General features: G+C 39.6%; 1 protein-coding gene across 4 annotated transcripts in view; it reads left to right on the forward strand.

Moving 5' to 3' along the window:
- LOC124277659 (breakpoint cluster region protein-like) overlaps positions 1-7771 on the forward strand; it is an 82860-nt gene extending 75089 nt beyond the window's left edge. For 2 of the 4 annotated variants that reach the window (XM_046713390.1, XM_046713391.1), the window contains 6 exons: positions 317-516; positions 1362-1418; positions 1606-1855; positions 2196-2330; positions 3229-3334; positions 3846-7296. In XM_046713390.1, the coding sequence (XP_046569346.1) occupies positions 317-516; positions 1362-1418; positions 1606-1855; positions 2196-2330; positions 3229-3334; positions 3846-4065 (968 nt within the window). In that variant the 3' untranslated portion in view covers positions 4066-7296. Of the gene's footprint in view, positions 1-316; positions 517-1361; positions 1419-1605; positions 1856-2195; positions 2331-3228; positions 3335-3845; positions 7297-7332 lie in introns of those variants that run through there. The other 2 variants (XR_006898884.1, XR_006898885.1) reach the window with 2 other exon arrangements.
- The last annotated feature ends 5190 nt before the right edge of the window (positions 7772-12961 follow it).

Below are 12961 nucleotides of genomic sequence, written 5' to 3' on the forward strand. Positions count from 1 at the left end.
TTTAGCAATATTCCAGCAACATCACGGCGGGGGACACCAGAAATGGGCTTCACACGTTGTACCCATGTAGGGATTCGAACCCGGGTCTTCGGCGTGACGAGCGAACGCTTTAACCACTAGACTACCCCACCGCCCCCCCCCCAAATGTGAACACATCAGTATGTGTTCCTGTTCCTTGGATTGAATTTATGATCACAACCATATAAAAATGCCAAAAATAAATTTAAAATTATTTTAGACAATAAAATACATGTTCCCCGATTCAGTAGAAGAGAACTAATAGAGAATACATCAATAAAACCAAATCTGTTTTCAGACACCTACTGTTGTGTGGAGATGGACTCGTACGATCATTTCTTCATGAAGGCACGGACCAACATCTGTCCGTCATCAGCAGACCCAGCGTGGGACGAGGACTTTGAGCTGGAGCTTGACGGGAGTCAGACGCTCCGTGTACTTGTGTACGAGAAGGTGGACAACAAGTCTGACAGGCTGCTTGGGAGAGGAGCTCTTGAGGTGAGAACTGGTACCAGTCTGCTTATGTTACATTGATGCGTAGGGTCACAAGAGTTGTAGGGTGGTTGGGTAGCCTAGTGGTTAAAGAGTTAACTTGTCAGGTTTGATTCCCGACATGGGTACAATGATTTTGGTGTAGACTTACGACTACTGTGGCAGTAGGTACCTCATACACTGTTGTACAGACTTGGAACAGTTGTAGTGGTTACATCTAACATAGATCCAGCTATTATGTGCTGTTCTTGTCAATGTGACTTTAAAAGCATTGTAGATAGGTGACGAAGGTTCCAGTCGGGTTCAAGGTTTATCTTGAAAGTTGATGTTAATCCTAACAACCATCACCATGATTAGGGGTGGGTATTGCAGAGAATATTCATATTGCGATATATTGCGATGCAAAAGCATGTATTGCGATATGTATTGCAATATGTTGCATGAAGTATTTTAAAACAAAAAACTACTTATAATCGAGTTAATTCTTGATTTATAGAGCAAAAACACAACAAAATCACTAGGCTTGATTAAGCTTTAAAAACAACTTTTAATCATGATAAAATAAAAATGTGAATAATATTTGGCACAAATGAAACCATTCGTGACCAACTCGTGTTATTCCGGGACAAGCTGAATAGCGTTACGGAAAGGGGCGAGTGGTGACGAATGAAATGAAACAAGGATATATCCGAAGATTTCCGAGTGTTACGAAGGTTTCCGAATGCAAGTCAAAATACCGGTTTTCAATCAGCGTATCTCAATACGTATCGTTTTCATGTCTGAACCGGTAAATACCGGTAAACCGGTTATATTGCGCAGCCCTAACCATGATGTTTTCTTTTTGTTTTCAGCTTAGCAAATCTTGGCTGAAGACAAATTTCCAAGAAAAAACAATTTCGATGAATGACGTAAGTACTACTGATTTATAAAACAGACACTTTCTAAGCTGAAATTGTTTACAAGTATTTTGAATGTTTAAATGGTTAAGAGAATTTCAGCTTTACATGATTACAGAGGACTCAGATGATTATCCAGTCAAACCATCACATGACTATCCATTTCTTGACCGTCTGCTCAGTATGTGTCGTGTTCCAGGTATCACTGGTGATATCGGTTCGTCACACCCCAGCTAACCGCACAATGCGGAGGACACCCTCCCAACAGAAGTCCGGGGTATTTGGGGTGAAGATCAGCACGTCGGCCCGCCGCCAGGGGAAGACCGTCCCGTCCATCGTGACAGCATGCATACAGGAAGTGGAGAAACGAGGCATGGATGAAACGGGGATTTACCGAGTGTCGGGGGTCACGTCCGAAGTGCAGAGGTTGAAGAAGACTTTTGATAAAAGTAAGAATCTTTAGCTAGAAAATGAATCCTATTCATTGCAAAGATTCTTCCTCTGCTGACTCCATTTGTCATGAAAGGATCTGATCTTCATTGGTTCTCATCCCAGGTCCATCTGTTCGCATCATCCACAGGCTAATGGTAATTGGATGTAGTGGATTCTGTGTATCTGTGTGATGGTGGATACTAAAATTGGGTATTGAATGGTCAAAAGGGCTGAGTCAAGGTATTGGTCTGGGCTTGATGTAGTACTAAGTTTTGCAAAAATTGGAATGAAAAATTCTCAATTTGGCCAGTTTCATGGACCCCGTTCAATAAACTAACATGGATACATTACTTACAGATGTACGAGCAGGGACGCATCTTGTGACGGACTGCGACATCCACGCTGTCACTGGCATGCTCAAGCTGTATTTCCGCGAGCTGCCCGAACCCCTCTTCACTGAGGCAAACTACACCAACTTCGTGGATTCATTACGTGAGTACAGTTGCTAGTATACATGTGGCAAGTCCGGGATGGGATTCCAGATGCCAATACCTCCTATTCTGTGGATATTCATGCATGATTGTGTTTTTGAAATGAGAACATTCACACAAATGGTAACACTTTGTGGATAAGTAACATCGGGAAGCACATGGAACAAACCTTGCAAGAGCTAGTTGTGGACAGCCTTTAACCATTCAAAATTGGCTTATGAACCTAGCAGGCAACTGGTTGTACATTTGATTGCCTTTCGTTGAATTTATATTAGAACTTTGAAGCTGATTGGTGGAGTGGGGTAGCCTAGTGCTTTACGTCACTCATCATGCTGAAGATCCAGGCTCCTCACATGATACGATGTGTGAAGCCCATTTCTGGTGTCCCCCATCGTGGAATATTGCTGGAATATTGCTAAAAGTGGCATAAAACCAAAACTGATCATTTATTCAAAGGCCTATCATTGTTTTCAATTCAAAACTCATCAGTTGATAATTTGAATCTTCAATAACTTTTGTTGATTTCCATTCAGGTCACATTAGGAGTAGTGTATCAGTTGTATACAGTTGGGAAAAACAAAATTAGCATTGTAAGTAAATAGAAATACTAGTGGGTTTCAAGTTTCAAGTTAATTTCAGAATACCCTTTGGAATACCTCCTATGTTTGGGAAACAATGTATTTGGAAGTGATTAATGAATAGGATGGTCAGACTAGAAGGCCCATGAAGATCTGGGTTAGATTTGGTTTTCTGTAAACCCATACTTGTTGAAAGAGGTGACTGATGAGAGCGGGCGGTCAGACTATGTCATCGTGTCCCATTGACTTTCATGATGAATTTTGATTACTGTAGAGATATATTCATTTGGTAATACTTAAATGTGATGACTGTTCTTGCAGGGTTGTCGGACAAGGAAGCTCAGGAGAAATGCATGCTGGGTCTCCTCCACAACCTCCCCGACGCCAACTACTACACCATCGTCACCCTGATGGAGCATCTAGTCAGGTAGGCAGGACTGTTCACCAAGACATGTAGTTTCCCTGAGTACTGATCCTTAGATGGAAGGAATGGTGTTATAGTGAAATCTTTTGTCGTGGACATTGCAGAAAGTAAGATAAGATAAGATATAACTTTATTATCCCATGGGAACTACTTTTTGCATCACAACAGTCTCAAAATGAATATATACAAAATTCACAAAAATATACACAATGTCATAGAAGTACCGTAAGTCAATAAAAATACTGAGTCAGTCATGCAAATTGTTTTTCTGTGGCAAATCTGGAAACAAATGCAGGGGTGTGTGTCCTTTGATAGTGGACCAAATATATAGAGCTGGATTGAGGATGAGGTGTTAAGTGACATACTGTTTGTTAATGGTCATTTGTCTTCCTGAATTAGTTACGTACAGACAGTCCCAACATTAATTGTTATGGTGTTCACCAGCTTTCATTCACTTAAGTCTGCTGTTGTGTAGCTAAAGGAAGCATGAAATGATATTTCTCTGTCATTTCAGAGTTGCAAAGAATGTGAAGGAGAACAAGATGACCATCCACAACCTTGCCACTGTCCTCGGTCCGACCTTGCTTGCCCCAGCTGTCAAAGATACAACCGCCAACCCTCTAGAAATGATGTCCAAAACAACCGAACAGGTCATGCATCAGTCAGCCATTGTCAACTACTTCCTTTCCCTCGCTGCTCAAGGTCGTAGTCTCAGAAGGTCAGCTCAGCTCTAGGTCAAGGTCAAGAAAATCTCAGAGGTGAAGGACATGACCTTCTGAACAAGATTTCTGTTTGTAGAACAATGTCTCAACAAGATAGAAATTTGTTCACTGAAACTTATTTTTTGTTGTTGATATTGAAAGGACGTAGTAACAGAAGCTTTGAATCTGTGTCTTCTGTAATATTTCCATACTTTCCTTCCATGTTGAGACCAAAGATCCATGAAACATTCCATCATTAACTTCAACATTGCAACACAGTGACCTTGTCTGAGATGTGATGTGTGGACCGTGAGGGAAATAGCAGATGACATCAGGATTTAAGCTGTGAAAGCCTCTGTTGCTCATGGTTCTGGGTAAATCTAAGGAGGTTTTGGTGTTGGACTTTCTGTGTTCATCACTGAAGGTGACATCATGAAGCTGATCTGGAGATCTTGGGTGCAACACGTGATGTGGACACGTGTCGGACAGGAGAAGAGTCATGACTTTGTGAGGTGTTGGATGTTTGAGATCAGAAAAGTCCTGATGTCATGACGTGTTGGATGTTTGACACATATGTCATGAAAACAAATCATCATGATGTCGTGAGGTGTTGATATCTGAGGACTGAAGTACCATGACGTCATGTGACATGTGAAACACAAGAGAACTGAAACACCATGTCATGTGACATGTGAAACACAAGAGAACTGAAACACCATGTCATGTGACATGTGAAACACAAGAGAACTGAAACACCATGATGTCATGTGACATGTGAAACACAAGAGAACTGAAACGCCATGTCATGTGACATGTGAAACACAAGAGAACTCAAATGCCATGACGTCATGTGACATGTGAAACGCAAGAGAACTGAAATGCCATGACGTCATGTGACATGTGAAACACAAGAGAACTGAAACGCCATGACGTCATGTGACATGTGAAACAAAACAGACAGACCTTGCAAGTGGTGTTTTGTACAGCCATGTCCCAATGTCACGTGACACCTAAGATGTGGGATGTTGGAGAACAAAAGTTCCCTGTTCTTAGGTGACTTTTCAGAGTACTGAAATGCTAAAATGAGACTGCAGGACTCGATAGAGCCAGAGTCAAGAAGACCTGAGACATGTTCAGGTGTCTCTTGCCTTTGTCTTGTGTTACATACCAACAGGATGGTTGGTACCAGCGAATGGTATGCTGTCCTTAAGCATATCCTGTCTATAATGTACACTGACAAGTTTTATGCGGTGAAGTGCTTTCTGTGTTTAGTGAATGACTGTGTTTAAAGAGCTATATACCTTTTGTTTGTAATTATCTCAAGTGCTTTAATGTGCCGACGTGAAGGATTTTAGACATTGATGACCAAGATGTGTTTCCCAATTATTCTATCAGTAGGCTGTATGTGCAGCAAGGTTTAAGATGTTCTATATTACGTATGCTGTGTTGCCAGGGACACAAGAGGCAGTGGGGTAGCCAAGTGGTTAATACGTTTGCTCGTCACGCCGAAGACCCAGGTTCGATTCCCCTCATGGGTACAATGTGTGAAGCCCATTTCTGGTGTTCCCTGCCGTGATATTGCTGGAAACTTGCGAAAAGCGGCTTAAAACTAAACTCACTCACTCCAAGAGTATGAAAGTTGTCATTCTTTCAATGATCGCTACAGCCTTCCCAAACAACATTGTTAAGATGTTTGTATTTTTTGGTTTGTATTAATTTACACGTTCCCATGCTATTTATTTTCCCTGCATGCACTGAAGCTGTTTCCATAGCGACTGATTGTTATGGTCTTGATGTGTTTGTGTGTAAACATTGTATGGAGAGATATGCTTGATATATACGTCTAGTCTTTGACTGCTAGCCACATGGCTGTGTGTTGTTCCAGAGTGTTCTGACAGGTTTCCATGGAGATACTCTGTTGCCATGGTTTCATTGCAGTTGTGTCAGACATAGTTACAAGTAACAGTTATGCACCATCTAAAAAATGTTTATGTTGTGTTGTCATCAACATGTTACCATGGTAACAGAACTTATATCCAAGGTTACCAATTTTAGTCATTTTACCATAGTTAAATGGTTTTTGGTGATACAGAGCACACAGAATACTGTAGTTTTAGAGAAAAAGGTGGCAAATTTATTTTGCTGCTGTTAGTTTAAATTTAGTACCAAGTACTGATTGTAGTATAAACATTTTGAAATGATATTTAAGTAGATCTGTTGATCATTCCATGAAGCCTGTACAAAATGAAACCTTCAGCTTATATAGAACAGAAACATTCTAGTAGACTGTACATAGTTGTATATTCATGTCCAGTTGTAAATAGAAGAGAAAATTGTCCACCAGAGGGGTAATAACATTTGTCTAATTATTTATATTTTTTAATGTACATGTACTCTTGAAAATAATGTACCTGAAATCCAATACTAAGACAGCAGGTGTTCCCAACAAATCGTTTAAAGCTTGAGTGAGACTGTACATAACTCTGGCCACCTGTACAACTGGGGCCTGTTTCACAAAGTGATCGTAGTGCTATGACTGTCGTAAGTCTATGTTAAAGTATGTTAGTTACGATCACCTTAGAGCTACGACAGCTTTGTGAAACGGGCCCTGTAAAACCTCAGCAGTGGCTACACAGACATGACAGCTCCAGTTCTAGGGCCTGTTTCACAAAGTGATCGTAGTTGTATGACTGTCATAAGTCTATGTTAAAGTATGTTAGTTACGATCACCTTAGAGCTACAACCGCTTTGTGAAACGGGGCCCTGTACGACCTTAGTAGTGGCTACACAGACATGACAGCTCCAGTTCTAGATCAAAATCTTCAAGTGCCAATTTGTTTGTTGGTGATATATTCTGTCACAGACTTGATCAAGATTGATTTGATTATGAAATACGATGATTATACTCCATGTTTTTTATCGTGAACAAACTATTGATGTGAGTGGATGTAGAATGAAGCATGTTCTGCGACCCCTGTATGACTTACAGCGTGGACGTTGTTGTACAGAGCGTATACAAATGCTCTTCGTGTCTCTTCTATTAGTTGCTAAAGTAACAGATTACTACGTTTGTGTCCTGTGTTGCTTGGTGTGGAGAGTCCTTCAGATTCACTGATAATGGATGTTTATGAAGCCCTGACAATGGATAAATGTTGTAATAATGGATAGATTCACTAAAGCCCTGATAATGGATAGATTCACTAAAGCCCTGGAAATGGATAGATTCAATAAAGCTCTGAAAATGGATAGGTTGACTAAAGCCCTCATATATAGATTTACTAAAGCTCTAAAAGTGGATAGATTCACATAAGCCCTAAAAATGGATAGATTCAATAAAGCCCCGAAAATGGATAGATTCGTTAAAGCCGTGACAGTAGAACAGTTACAAAAGGAGTTATTTCTATAAAAATTCATTGTGAAAATTAAATTGATGTTGGCGACCCCCAAATGCAAACAACCCTGTGTGTAGAGATACACAGTTTGTGTACCTGTTATTTTGTTGTTGTCATGGTTATTGTCAAAATATACCAATGCAAAAAAGTTCCAGATCATGAGTGTTTTGGGTTACATTTTTATGAAATGGTTGCCTCAGTCTACCTCACAATAAAAAATCCCCAAAATATTCAAGATTCCCCAAATATTTTGTGTTGATTATATGAAATTCATTGAAGTTATAAACTTGCACATCACCAGGAAATGAATTTTTTTTATTTGAGAAACCACCTGAGCCATTCCAAAAGAGAAAGACGTATTTAGGTTTTGTTGGAAAGTTTATATTCTGACATGTAGATCACTTTCATATGTTAAGAATTTAATACAAGAATCTCAAATTGGTGCTTTTCGTAACCACACAATAATATACTGTACCATTTAGGTCTTTGTTCATCATTGCATTATTTCAAATTGATTTCAATTTGCAAACAGGACCAATCTATTTGTGCAAATTTGCACTATTATTCCAACTTGATGCGTGCTGTGACTGCCCAGTTGGGCCTCGGGGTAGCCTAGTGGTTAAAGTTTGCTCGTCACACCAAAGGCCCAGGTTTGATTCCCCACATGGGTACAATGTGTGAATATTGCTAAAAGCGGCGTAAAACCAAACTCTCTCACTCACTCACTGAGTCCAGTTCCCCCAGCCATATTCTCATCACTAATCACATAATGATGTCCATTCCTGTAACAATGTTACTTTCATTGTTTTCAATTTCTTCTCTGTTTCTTTAGATGGGTTCACAAATTAATTTTAACAATGTGAAAGTCACTTCCTTCTTTGAGCACAGGGATGTCTGGTAGCACACTGGTTGAGTGTTCAGTGTTCAGGACTTGGACCTCGGTTTGATTCTTGAGATGAGCTGTGATACAGCTGCAATATTGTCACAAGTCACAATTTTATGAGCGCTTCTTGTAGAGCAGGCTTTGCTCTTTGTTTTTAACATGCCTCATCAATGAACAGAACTAGCTCAGTAGATAAAGTGCTCTCTCTTCACAGTGACAGGGTTTGAATCCCATCATATGAATTCTGTTTTAATACACTATATGATGTAGCTGTACTTTGATGAAAGTGGGGCAGTGGGGAAGTCTAGAGGTTAAAGCGTTTGCTCGTCATGCTGAAGTCCCGAGTTCGATTCCTCTTATGTGAAGCCCATTCCTGGTATTCCCCACCGTGCTATTGCTGGAATGTTGCTAAAAGCGGTGTAAAACTAAACTAAACTAAACTAAACTCACTCCAACAAAATGTCAAGATGACTTACACACTAATGATGAAAGTGGTGGTAAGACCACTCCTTGCATTCTCCTTTTGAACACCTTCAACTTACTCTCTCATCAAAACGTTCTCATTGATGATTTTTGTATTAGATTAACTTACCTCAATCACGATGTATTAGGTTCAGTCCCTCTTGTCAGTATTGTGTGTACATTTCTATCATCTGTGACGTTTGTGTAAATATTCGTTTTGTCTCCATGCTTTCATTGTGCATTAAGGTATGAGATATGTAAATAAAATATGGAAGTAATTCACAAGTGCAATGGTTCTATCGATTAGTTCGACATGAATTTGATTATACAGGAAAAGGGCCCAAACACTGAAGCAGGGCCCTGATCATGATTATTGAATTGTTGTCGTACTGTATCCCTTTTTTTGAAAGAATTTAACTTTTCATCCCACCTTTAATCATGTTTATCAAGTTTCTGACTGAAAGCAACATTCTTTTTAAGTAAAGTTGAAGACAATTAAATTTTTACATTTGTCTTTTTAAGAAATTGATAACTCAAGAACGTGATTTAGCATTTACATTACCACTGGTATATATTTTGCCAAAATATATGAGATTTTTTTTAATCCTCTAGATAGATATTTATATTCATAATAAGTATACATTATGATGATGATTAGTGTATTATAGCTTAAGTTATTTCTGTACCTGTGTGAGTGTGTAGTTGTGGATTGTATCATCCATTGTAGGGGCGGTAGGATAGCCTAGTGGTTACAGCGTTAGCTTGTCACGCCAAAGACCCGGGTTCGATTCCCCACATGAGTACAATATGTGAAGCCCATTTCTGGTGTCCCCTGCCGTGATATTGCTGCAATATTGCTAAAAGCGGTGTACAACCATACTCACTCACTCACTCATCCATTGTTGCTTTTAGTCAGAACAGTCGTGTAGATATCAGGAAACATGTCACAAATCGCTAACTATTCATGCTGAAGATATATGTAACATTAATTTAATATTTTGCAGAATGTGTTGATGTATGTACACTCGTTATTATTTTCAGTGGAAAATAAACTTCTTATTTCTGGTGATGCTGTCTTCTGTCACTCTCTTTAAGGCAAACTCTTGTTTCTGCCCTTGCAGAGCTTTTGTGAGTTTGTGAGTTGATCTAGGAATGCAAGAAAAGGTTTACTGTGCCAAACCTGTAAGGAATTCAAAGCCTTCCCTGTATCCCACACTTGTCTTTGGAATAGTTAGAGCATTCACTCGTCACGCTGAAGCCCTGGGTTCGATTCCCCACATGGGCACAATGTGTGAAGCCCATTTCTGGTGTCCCCCACTGTGACATTGCTGGAATATTACTAAAGGCATATATAGAGAATACTACACGAGGTCTCATTACATACGAAAAGAATGTCCTTCCTATGGTATCCGAAAGGTCAGATACCATAGGAAGGACGCTCGTTTCGTATAATTCGTATGTAATGAGACAGAGTGTGGTATTTTATTTATTACCCACGTCTTACATGCATTAAATTGACAAAATAGCGTAGTTTTGGTATTGTTGTGGTTTCAAACCGAAACCGGTTTCATAAAGAGGTTGAGGAAGAATTTTGTTCTGACGTACACTTTTGCATGACGTCACTACGCCATTTCTCGTCTGTCCCCTTGGTAACAGACGTCACGATGCATGTCAGTTGTCATCGCCTCTCGTACAGCCTCCTTCAGTAAACTACTCCGTAGCACCCCGTTTCTTGGTTTGCAACTGCTTCACTCGGCTAACATCACTGGTGGAAACATTGCGTTGTTTTTTTCGAAGCATATAATGTCTCAGTTCGACTCACAATTAAACAGCGATGCGGCAACTTTCGCAATGTTTACATTCCCACAATGCATCTAAGTTGTAGAATGAATGAATTCACGTGTTTGTTATGAATGAACAAGTAGTTCCGTCACAACGTGACCTAACTGAGAGGTCATCGGTTATCCAATCAAATCTTTAGAATCTCAGGTCAAGTCGTTACGACACAGGTCAACGCGATACGACACTCGTGTGACGTACGAGATTAGTATGCAACTACCCATACGTTGACCACGTGGGTAATAATAGTAAAACCCAACTCACTTACGGCAAAGCACTGCTGTTCTCGCTGCTTATGGTGTCCAACAGGCAAACTGTAGTACAAATAGGTTTGCGCATCAGAGAGAAAAATTTCCAGTCTTCCTCTATCACTCACATATAGGAAGACTAGTCATTTTCTCTCTGTTGCGAGGGGTTGTGGGGTAGCCTTGTGGTTACAGCATTAGCTTGTCACGATGAAGGCCCGAGTTCGATTCCCCACATGGGTACAATGTGTGAAGCCCATTTCTGGTGTCCCCCCGCTGTGATATTGCTGGAATCTTGCTAAAAACGGCGTAAAACCATACTTACTCACTCTCTGATGCGCAACTCTATTTGCTCTACAGTTTGCCTGTGATCTATGAATGAAACAATTTACAACACAAAACAAAAGTACTTGAGAAATGACATTTATTCCTGTGTAAAACAAGACCAAAACCACCAGTGGCTTTTGTTGTTCATGTAAACAGTTTGTGTAGCTGATGAATGTGTGATGCCATTGTTCTGGCTTGTCGAAGGTTAATGTCCTAAACAGATATCTTGAGAACTATTGCTTTACAATAATACATCAATTAGATTTTCAGCTCTGCTCACCTCACATTTTACAAAGCGAGTTCCAGTCTTTCTTCACTTACTATAGCATGCCCTGTACCTAGTCTCACATAACACTCAGGGGTGTGGAAAGTCAATTATCAACTTGTTAGGTCAGGTCGACAGAAAATCAGTGTCGGTTGTTGGCACAATACCTCTAAATCTGGCCTTCCCTTATTCAAATTTGATAACATATTTGTAACAAGGACTAAATATGGCTTGGGAAAAGTAGAAACAAATTCTCATTTGCATCCAAGTTTGGGACCATCAAGGACTGCCTAGAACACAAATACTGTGTAACCTTTGTGAAACATTTTACATGACGTAAAAACTCAAACCATGATTTTAACTTAATTACAACCAAACAATGGATGATTTAATTAATCATGACAAAAATGACATAAAAACATTCATCAATGTCAAAACAAATCAAAGGCAGTCAAAATCATTTGGACAAAAGTCTGTATCTGTAATCGCTGGACAGGTGGACTTCTGTCACTTGACAAGTGAAGTTTAAATAATTACTTGACAGGTTCACTCTTTTTCTATTTCCACACCTCTGATGTTTTATATGAATCAGCTGTGAATATCAATGTCAACATATGCCTCATTTTAACCTATTTGTTGGGAAATCTTTAAATTATATAACTGCGGCCACAAACAAAACAATGCTTAACATGGTTAAAATACTTAACTATCACATGTTTATCCAACAGCAATCATATATGTCACAGTAGAATTGTTTGTAAAGATAGAAAATAAACAGGTCTCCTGATAATGACACAAATATACAACTGATAGTGAGACTCACAATCCAAATTTTCCTTCATATTGAGATGAACTTTGTCATAACTGATAGCCTCAAATCATGAACGCTGTCAAAAGAATAGCAATACTGGCACAGTCTGAATACAGCACTGGTCTGCACAAGGAAATGTTTGTGTGTTATACATTTAAATACCAGCGATTAGATACGTTCAAATACAAGTATTGATAAGTTTCAACCAGCAATGGAACATATGCTTCGAAGAGTAGCTAAAGTTTACTTCACTGAAATGTGATGTGTTGGACTTTAATACCTTCACAGTGGCAAAGGCGTATGAGGTCATTAAACCCTCTCTTTTGAGGGCATACCAAAACACAATACACTGTACTAGCATGGCACGCAGAACAAGAAACAGTTCCTTAGCAATGTATGTGAGTGAGTGAGTTTAATTGTACACCAAACTCAGCAATATTCCAGCTATATGGCAGCGGTTTGTACATAATCGAGCCAGACAATCCAGTAATCAACAGCATGCGCATCGATGTACGCAATCAGGATACGATGACATGTATCAACCAAGTCAGCGAGCCTGACAACCCGAACCCGTTAGTCGCCTCTTACGACAAGCATGGGTTGGTGAAGATCAATTCCAACCCGAATCTTCACCGGTCTAAGCAATGTAAGGATAGGCAACTTATCTTATGCAAGGTATTTCTACACACATGAAAAACACACAGG

This window comes from Haliotis rubra, unplaced genomic scaffold (genome assembly GCF_003918875.1).
Source record: "Haliotis rubra isolate DU_JTF1 unplaced genomic scaffold, ASM391887v1 Scf225, whole genome shotgun sequence".
NCBI lineage: Eukaryota > Metazoa > Mollusca > Gastropoda > Lepetellida > Haliotidae > Haliotis > Haliotis rubra.